Raw genomic sequence first — 9528 nt, 5'->3', positions numbered from 1 at the left:
ACCTTTTAGAGTTCATTTATGCAAAGTCCATACATATCTAAAATATAAAGTAAAAATGTTCATAATTTCAAAGTTTTGTCTTATCTATCATAAATACATGATACTATAAGACAGAAGACTGCATAAGATGTTCTGAATTATTTTGTGAAAGATTACAATTTTACATTATCTTTGTCTATAGCGATTATTCAGAAACTCTTGGACTTGCAAGGGCAAGAGTTAGTAAAATAATTTGTCAGTGTTATATATTTTAATTTAAATTACATCATTCCAAGGCTCTATTTTAAGATTTAAATATTATTTTTAAAAATAGAGATGTAATGATTTCAACTGAAGAGAATATATATAGCAGGAATCATCTTACACACAGTGTAAGCAATGTCATAGCCACCGTGTAGGATAGAGAGACACAAATCTAGCAGAACACATCTATGAACACCGCGTTGCAGTCAGAAGAGAATGAAAATTCCTTAATCTCATAACACAGACTCAGCCATATTTTTAATTGGGAATCTGATCATCCAAACCAAGATAAATCCAGAAACACTAGGAAATTCCTGGAAGCTTGAGATTCACACAAATTAGCAACCAATGGACACATTTATATACAATTCAAGAGGCAACAACCACAACAAAATAAACTAAAAAAGAAACAAAAGACATCATCTCCAGCAGCCAACACCCAGATAAGTAAGGGTTAACACCAAGCAAACACTGAATCTGAAAACAATACCCTGATCAAGGAACTACCAAGGAGAAAACTATACCCCACCAACACTTGCAGACAAGTGTTGTGTATATAACTGGGAACAACCCAGAAATGTATTCATGACAAGAAGCTACAGTCCAGAGGAAATGTGATAAAAAAGACTACCTCTGGGTTGACAAAAAGGTGAGACAAAGCTTTATACTTGTTCCTTATCTATTCAACTTAAATTCTGAATAGATATTGAGGAAGACTGGATTGAAAGAATATGAGCATGGCTTTAAAACTGAAAGAAGAAACGTGAAAGAAATGGAAAGAAGAAATGTGACTAACATGCACTATATTGGTGACCGTGGACTGGTAACTGAAAAAGCAAAATGATCCAGAAGCTCTAGTAGTGAAAGTCAAGGAGCACAGTGAAAAAAATGGAATTAAAATGAAAGAAGACCATACCAATGAGAAAAAGTACAGCAATTGGTAGGATGGCCTTGGGAAAGATAGTTAAATGCTGTGACATGTCTGTACCTATAAAGATCAGAATTGAGCAGGCAATGGTTTTCCCTGTGACACTTTATAGAAGCAGAATAGAAAGAGCATTAATATTTTTTAGGTTTGCTGTTGGAGAAGACTTTGGGAATGCAATATATAGATAAGAAAATAAACAAATGGATCACAGAACAAATCAATTCACAGTTCTCACTCAAGACAAAAAATGATGCTCTAATTATCATATTTTGGATACACTCTATGAAGATTTAGCTCCCTTGAGAAGTCTACAATGCTGGGGGAAATGGATGGAAAGAGAAAAAGAGCAGCAAAGTACATAGCAGCAAGAAGGATAGACCTAATACAGTGATGATGTGTGTGCTATTGGGAGACCTGAAAGACCAGTTTGGGAACAGATCATTCTGAAGAAGGTCTGTCTACCGTGTTTTCCCAAAAATAAGATTATTTTCTTTTGACCCTCGAAATAAGTGCTTGGCCTTATTTTTGGGGAGGTCTTATTATTTTTGAGGTGCAGGAAGTGGCAAGAGTGGTCACCTCATGGCTGCTGTGTGTTGCAATATTTTGGGGGAAGGCTTATTTTCAGGGGAGGGCTTACTGTATTTTTCAGAGTATAAGATGCACCAAGGTTTTGAAGAGGCAAATAAAAAAAAAGTTTTTGCACTCTGCAAACCTCCCCAAAATGGCCCGTTTTTCATGAAGACGGGCCCATTTCCCCCCCCAAAAGGCATGGATAGCCTTTAGGGGGCTTGCAGAGTGCTCCTGGGAGGATGGGGGGGGGAAACAAGCACAAACTGGCCCATTTTTCACAAAAATGGGCCCATTTTTTGTTTTTAAAAAGGGCATGGATAGCCTTTAGGAAGCTTATAGAGTGCTCCTGGGGGCTGGGGGTAAAATTGAGCAAAAAATGGGCCATTTTATGCTCATTTCTGCCCTCCCCAGCCCCCAGGAGCTCTCTAAAAGCTTCCTAGAGGCTATCCATGCCCTGCACGGCCATTTTGGTGAAGGGAGGCAGGTTTTGGGAGGCAAAAAATGCTGTATTCAGTGTATAAGACACACCCAGATTTTCAGCCTCCTTTTTGAGGGAAAAAGGTGCATCTTATACTCTGAAAAATACGCTATTTAAACACATGTGCTCAAAAGCCCAATTGGGCTTATTATCCGGGGAGGTCTTATTTTGGGGGAAACAGGGTATCTAGTCGCTCAATGTTAATGTGACTTGTTGGCACATAATGAAATGCTGTTACAAAAACAAGAATAACCTATCAAGATACCAAGAAATAGATAGAAGAATGATGTTTAACATTCTTTTTTTAACCAAAAGATTTAAAGTAATTCAGAGTTACTTTGGGAATTGCTCAGTGGTTAAAGACATTGAGCTTGTCAGCTGGAACGCTAACAGTCCAGGTTCAAGACCTGAGTGCCATGTGATGGGATGAGCTCCCATTACTTGTCACAGCTCCTATCCACCTAGAAGTTTGAAAGCATGTAAATGCGAGTGGATAAATAGGGAGCCCCTCAATGAGAAGGTAACAGCATTCCGTGCACCTCGGCATATGCTCATGCTGGCCTCATTACAATGGAAATGTTTTCAGACAATGCTGTCTCCCTCGACTAAGAAACAGAGATGAGTACTACCCCCTTGAGTTGGACATGACTGGAAATAGGAAACCTTTACCTTTAGAGTTGCTTCAGGCCATATATTGGTCTCATGTTTGAATGCACTGCAGCCATACTGAATAGTTTTCATGAATTCAAACAGTGACTCAGTGTAATTTCTAAACTGGCTCCTCCCTATAATACACTCTGTAAAAATACCATGAATGGAGAGGGTGGCATCATAAATTCAAATAGCAGCAGAAAATATGTTTCAAATCATAAACTTAAACTATGTTGCATACATTGTTCATTTCTTATCCTAAACACTATTGATTTGATTCACTGTGTCAAAAATGAATCCATTTTACAATAATATATAACTCTTTCATTTCATAGTTTTCATATATTGTTTTTAAAAACATGTTTGAGACCATACAAGGATTATTGTTCATTTACTAGGAAATGAAATAGCTAGAGAAATAGCTACAGCAATGCTTAGGCAAGAACTTCCAACAAACCTTTTGGCATCTGACATAAATCAGCATTATTAGGAAAAAAAACCCTGAAATACCACTTACTTTTCTTCTAAATATTGGTTGTGAATAAAATTTACATTGGAAGGAACCAGGGAGGATTTTTCTGAAAAAGAATGATCAAATATAAGCTTTTATCTCTTGACAAAACTTTATTAAAATGATGATTTTTTTTGCCATTTAAAGTATTTTACTACTAAAATACTAAAAGAAAAAGAAAAATAATGGTATCAAAAATGTAATCTTCTCTATAGCTTTAATCAATTTATTTAGTCGGTGTATCTTCTGCTATTCTCCCTGCAAGCTAACTCATTTATGGTACGTGTCTGAACAACCCACCTGTTACTGAGCACAGATGTGATGCGATAGCCAAGGAGGGACTAGAAACTTCCATTTTTACCAGACTAAAGGTATGAATTTACAGGACATAGCCTAGAGTCACACAAGCTTCCAAATTTCAGTGGGACATAGTGAACTCTGAAACTGTCAAATAGTATATTATTTTTGGAGAAAGAAGATTGTATGAGTGATCCTCACATTTTTAACTTATCCCAAAGGTCTGACTTCCTGCCCTTTCTCCCATGAGGTTTTGAAAACGTTAGCAATAGCAGTATTTAACAAAACATACAAGAAAGGAAATTGGAGAGGTAGACATTACATCAAATTAACAAAAGAGAAAAAACGTTTTTGTGATTTCTTTTGTTTCTTTATTTGTGATTTATAAGGGTTGTACTTTTGAAATCTTACCAAGTTTTTCTTTCCTTTGGTCTCTTCCATATCTTTGCTGGAGGTCGATTTTTAAGGGGCTAGGATGGTAAACTAGAAATTTCTCAGGCTATAATATAATACAGTCTACGTAATATAGAACAGCCATGTTGATAATTAAACAGCAATGAGAAAAAAAGGATTATCAGATCCTATTTGTGTTTTATTTTTCAGCTTTGTACACTCATGAAATAGCTAAATAGTTCTGAAACCAGGAAACTAGGTTAGCGTAATGTCATTAATCAACAGATAATTTTTGTATTTATACAAATGGGAAAGCCTTCATCAGTTAAAAAGACTATTTGCAGCTGTGCAAGCTGATGAAATGAGAAACCAAGTTTCTATTCACTTTTAAGTTAATCTCATTTTTAATGGGCCAATCAAAAGTAACTAAATTTTTATTGTATGCTTTTCTTGGCATTTGCGCCAAAGTTTATTGAAATGTGTGAATAAGTATGAGAAAGTATATAATTATATGAATATAGATATTTGTTCAAAAAGCATTTTATAAGAAGTCTGGAGATTCCCAGTCATCCAGGTCATGGTTGTCCCAATGGGACCTTTTATAAGAACGTTATGGATAGTGTCTTGAATATTTTATGTTTGCCTTTACTTTTGAAGACAATGTAAGCGTATAGCCGAGTTTTATTCGGAAGCCAAAGTGGCTTTGGCAAAACCAGGCAGAACTCCAGGCTTTCCTTGTGCCTATTGCTGACTTCTTGAAAGAGCTTTTCCCCTGCGCCTGCCGCTTTCCTGGAACTGCTTTAACGCGGACCGTGTTGCCGCGGGGGTGCTGTTGGGAAACGGACCAGTTTGGAAGCGAAGTGAGTAGACAGAGAGCGAGAGAGGCTATGGCCGGTGCGAGCGCCGCTTCTGCTGCCCCCAAGTCCGGCGACCCTCGCCGCCTGAATGTCAACGTGGGCGTTCTGGGTCATATCGACAGCGGTAAGACCGCCTTGGCCCGGGCTCTCAGCACAATCGGCTCCACGGCCGCTTTCGACAGGGCGCCGCAGAGCCGAGCTCGGGGCATCACCCTGGACCTGGGCTTCTCTTGCCTCTGCACCGAGCTGCCTCCGCACCTGGGGCCCGAGCCTGGGCTGCTCCAGCTGACCCTGGTGGACTGCCCGGGACACGCCTCCCTTATCCGTACCATTATCGGAGGTAAGGAATGGAGGCCGGCGAAATGGTTCACCGCCGGGTCAGGTTGTAGCCCCCATTTCTTCTGCTGGGACTCGATTGCCATCTACTTTACTCTCGCCGAGAGATTGCAGGAAGAACGAGTAAAAACAACTAACCACCAGCGTGATGGTAGTGGTCAAATTGCTGGACTAGGAATAGGAGACCCAGCCTTTAGTCCACCTTCAGCCATAGGATTTGTTTGGGCAAAATCCCCCCCCCCCCATTCAGCCCAGGGAAGCTGGGGGTCTTGTACAACTCTTAGATTTAAGTCCATGCAAAATATTAAATATTCCCCAGGAGCTGTTATTGCTCACATGCTGAATTCTTTTGTGCCCAAAGTAGGATCCAATGGTTCTTATTGTGCTTTGGAAAGAGAAAATTCTTGGAAAGGAGGGTCAATTATTTTTACAAGAATCAAAGATGCTCTGACTTTAGATGTTTTTCCTGGACATCTCAAGAGTGATTTGATCCAACAAGCCCAGTCCCCTAGTTGCATCAAACAGAGAGGAAGCAAAAGAGAAGTGGTAGCAATAGGGTTTTTTAAAATGGCTATTCAGAAAAAGAAGACACCACTCTTTTTCATCCACTTGATTGTATTTTTTCTCTCTGGCAAGTGTAGCATTGGGATATGGGCCCAGTGCATGAACCTTGCTGTTGGTGGATGACAAAGTGTGGTTGATATAAGTGTGAGATAGCTTAAATTCCCAGAGGATTCTCCTTGGATTGTGATGATGGTCAGACACCCTGTATTAGTAAACCATCCCAGCAGGAACTCCAGTTCCTCTGGACCAAGCAGCATTGCTTTTGTAGGAAAAAGACATCTATCCTAAGTGTGTTTATTTAGACGTGGATGACTTTAATAGAAACTTCTCCATGTAAAATCTTATTAAATATAATTGTCTTGAGTTTAGAAACAACTAGAGCAGGGCTACATTCTAGCATTTGGCTTATGGGCAGTCTGTGTGAGTCACATGTAATCTCCCATCTGAAGTATTTTCCTGCAGCCACTAGTGCCAAGGAAGGCGGGCAGGATATGTCATCTCTTCATATCTTCTTCCCCCTGAATGGCATAGGGAATTTCAAAGTGAAAAGTGCTGGCAGTCTATCGGCAACAAACCTCCTGTTTTCTGGAGCCTCAAATCCATCAGCAGCTGATTTTTTTCCAGGTTGAAAAGTGTTGAGATCAGTTCACAATGTATCATCCTGCTGCAACATGAAAGGATTGGTGGATTAGTATAGTAATCCCACTTTGGCATTAGAAAAAGAGGAGGAATGGCACATGCTCTTGTAGAATATGCCTGACTCCCTTCCAAAGGTATAAATAGGAAACAAGTGACCAAAATATTAGGGATTTTTCCTTGCATTATTTTTTTTTCAAATGTTGTTTTATATTACAATGTAATTCCCTCTATCTCCTGTTTTCATACTTTTGTTTTGAATTCCCTTTTGAAATTTTAAAATTTCGCGATACTGCCCTGAATCATTTTTGGAATTGGATGGCTTATAAATAGGATAAATATAAATTAAAAAAATATCTGGAATGACAGAGCAATAAGAATGTGCACACTACCACAACTTGGATCTGAATTACTGAGAGTCTGTTGCAATAAGCATTGATCTCTAAAGTGTTATTGATTGAGAGAAAAGTACTACTTATCTTTTGATAATAGAACATCTTGTGTTGGTAGATTCCTTCTCTTACTCTTTGTCATTATATTAAGGTTATTTTATTCTGATTGGCAGATGAATTTCCTGTTATTGTTTTTTCTATTTCCATATTTACTTATTTTCATGTTTCTATCATATATTGATTGTGTGATTATGTTGGTTCATTTATTTTTAACCATTATTTAAAGAAATACTGGAAAAATGAACACAAATTTTTAAATAAATACACATCCTTCAAACACATGTATTACTGATCTGTGAACAAAGTCAATGGAGATTATAACACATAGACTTTAAATGTTTCTTTTCACATTTCTGATAATTGTTATGTTGCAGCATCTTCCTGATTGCAAAGTCCAGGTAGCTTGTAGCATTTAAAATTAACTTCAGTATACCAAGCATCTAAAAGACAGTAAGTGGATCACTAATTTTTCCACTTTTAAATTCAAGGTGTAAAGCAGCTTTTTATAATAGGTTACTAAAAATATTTAATAATTCTAAAGCTGGAAACTGCATTTTCAATTTCTGGATTTTGGAAAGTGCTAAGATAATATGGATACCATTCAGGAAGCAGACTTACTTTTTATATTTCCTAATTGAAATATTTCACTAAAAGCAGAGAGGAAGAATTACATTATTTTTTTTTCAGGATTTTGCCTTGATTACAGAACTTTTTTAAAAGAAGAAAATATGAATGTTTCCATTATAAGTAATATGCTGACACTTCAGTTGTTATATGATTGTGGGTCAAATATTAAAGAAGGATTTTAAAAATCTGCTTTGAATTCTTGAAACTGCTTTGAGAAAGGCAGGGTACAAGTGAAAGAAATATTAATAAATAATTATATTCCTTTTATATCATATTCAGAATGTCCTCTATTTATCAGACCAATCCACAAGCAGTCCCCAGATTAAGAATGAGATGTTACTCAAACTAAGTAATATTTTTATGTAAATCAGAACAGGTTATTTAGTCAAATGTCTGTGTTTAGTTCCAATTTGTTTGATAGATATTTTTTCAGTATAAAAAAAGTATACTTTATTGTAAAATTGAGATCAACAACACTTTCTGACTATAATCTAGCTGTACAGTTGAAGATAGTTCTTCTGATATCAAACTGGAATTGCAAAAATTTTAGAACAAAAGAACATGGATATAGAGACCTCTGTTTGAATAATTTCATAAAAAGAACCTGCCTGTATTTGATGGCAATCTGAAGGTCTACGTGTGCTTGTGTTAAAACTGCTTCAGTTAAAATTCAGTCTCATAGTGGTCCCAACAGAACTACATAATTCATCTCTCACTGTCCTAAATCTGACTCAAAACAACAAATGATGTTCTTCCAAATGATGAACCTCTGAAGCAGCACCGTGCTTTCATGAACTGCTGAAAACCGTTGAAAATAAGCTGTATATTAAAAGTGCACACATTGCTTCATGACACCCATGAAAGCATTGAGTGTCTTCAGCAATTCATCAGCTTGAGGAAGGAGAATGCCATCCACCATTTTGAGTTAGAACATGTTGCTGGTCAGCTGTCTGCCATTTTAAGTAATAGGTAGCCTGCTTGTAACTATGCATTGTCCATAAGTTCTGACATTCCTAATCTTGAGAAAAACTGTATGTCGAGGAAACCTTTTTGATGTATATTTCTTGAAATATGGATAATTGTTACTTCACTGTTGGAAAATCTATTTAAATATTACTGTTTTTAATTCCTAAGTTAGTCAAATTACACTTTTAGTTCTTATCAGGATTGTTGTTACACCTATAGAAAGATTTTTGGAATTAAATTGATTTTTACACATGTTTCTAATAATATTTTCATATTTAAGACCCAGACCTGTTTAAGATAGCAGTTTCTTTGTTTACACATGTGATTAAAAGTTCCAGTTTTCAAAATCATGTTGTCTCTAGATACCATTATTCCATTATGCTGGGCAGTACTTGACCTTGCAGATAACTTTTCAAAATATCAGAAAGATACTTTCCTTAGGGATAAAACTTTAGCTTTAAATAAATGCAGAATATTTGGACTGAACAAAATTGAACAGAAATGGAAAATGGAAGTCATATTTCATTCTCCATGCTTGCATTTTTCTTAGAGACTTTGCCCTTGAAACAAAACATATCATGCATTAAATCAAAATAATTTTTTACTTATATGCTGGAATAGAGAATGCTACAGATAGATTCCATCCCTGACATTTTGAAGAGGTTGGGTGGTAAGATTAAGTTTATAGTCAAGTTTGATTTACATGTTAAATTTAGCCTCCACTTCTGTTTCCATTGCATTTCTATCCCAGGGTTTTTGTTTTTTGTTTTGAGATGCATTTCAGAATGGCCAATGCTAAAATATGTTATTCAAGGACAGCTGTCAAGGTAAGGCTTTTTAGCCAGTCCGGTTTTCAGAATTATTCTATAAATGCCTGAAAAAATGTCTATATTTCCAATTAACCCTGAGTGGTTTCTGCTAAAGTTCATTGATAGGGAAAGCCTGCTGAGAGGTTATACAAGTTAATCTTTCAGAAGAAATTCAATCCCCTATTTTACTTTAAGACCACTCTGTGTAGC

At 36.8% G+C, this 9528-nt stretch overlaps 1 protein-coding gene across 2 annotated transcripts in view; it reads left to right on the top strand.

Annotated features, from left to right (window-relative positions):
• Positions 1 to 4884: 4884 nt before the first annotated feature.
• Positions 4885 to 9528, top strand: part of EEFSEC (eukaryotic elongation factor, selenocysteine-tRNA specific) — a 179062-nt gene continuing 174418 nt past the window's right edge. The window contains exon 1 of one of the 2 annotated variants that reach the window (XM_081939506.1): positions 4885 to 5268. In XM_081939506.1, coding sequence (XP_081795632.1) covers positions 4959 to 5268 — 310 coding nt within the window. In that variant the 5' untranslated portion in view covers positions 4885 to 4958. The remainder of the gene's footprint in view (positions 5269 to 9528) is intronic. The other variant, XM_081939505.1, reaches the window with a different exon arrangement.

The sequence above is a fragment of the Natrix helvetica genome, assembly GCF_964273705.1.
Source record: "Natrix helvetica genome assembly, chromosome: 1".
NCBI lineage: Eukaryota > Metazoa > Chordata > Lepidosauria > Squamata > Natricidae > Natrix > Natrix helvetica.
This window is presented reverse-complemented; position numbering and strand designations above follow the sequence as displayed.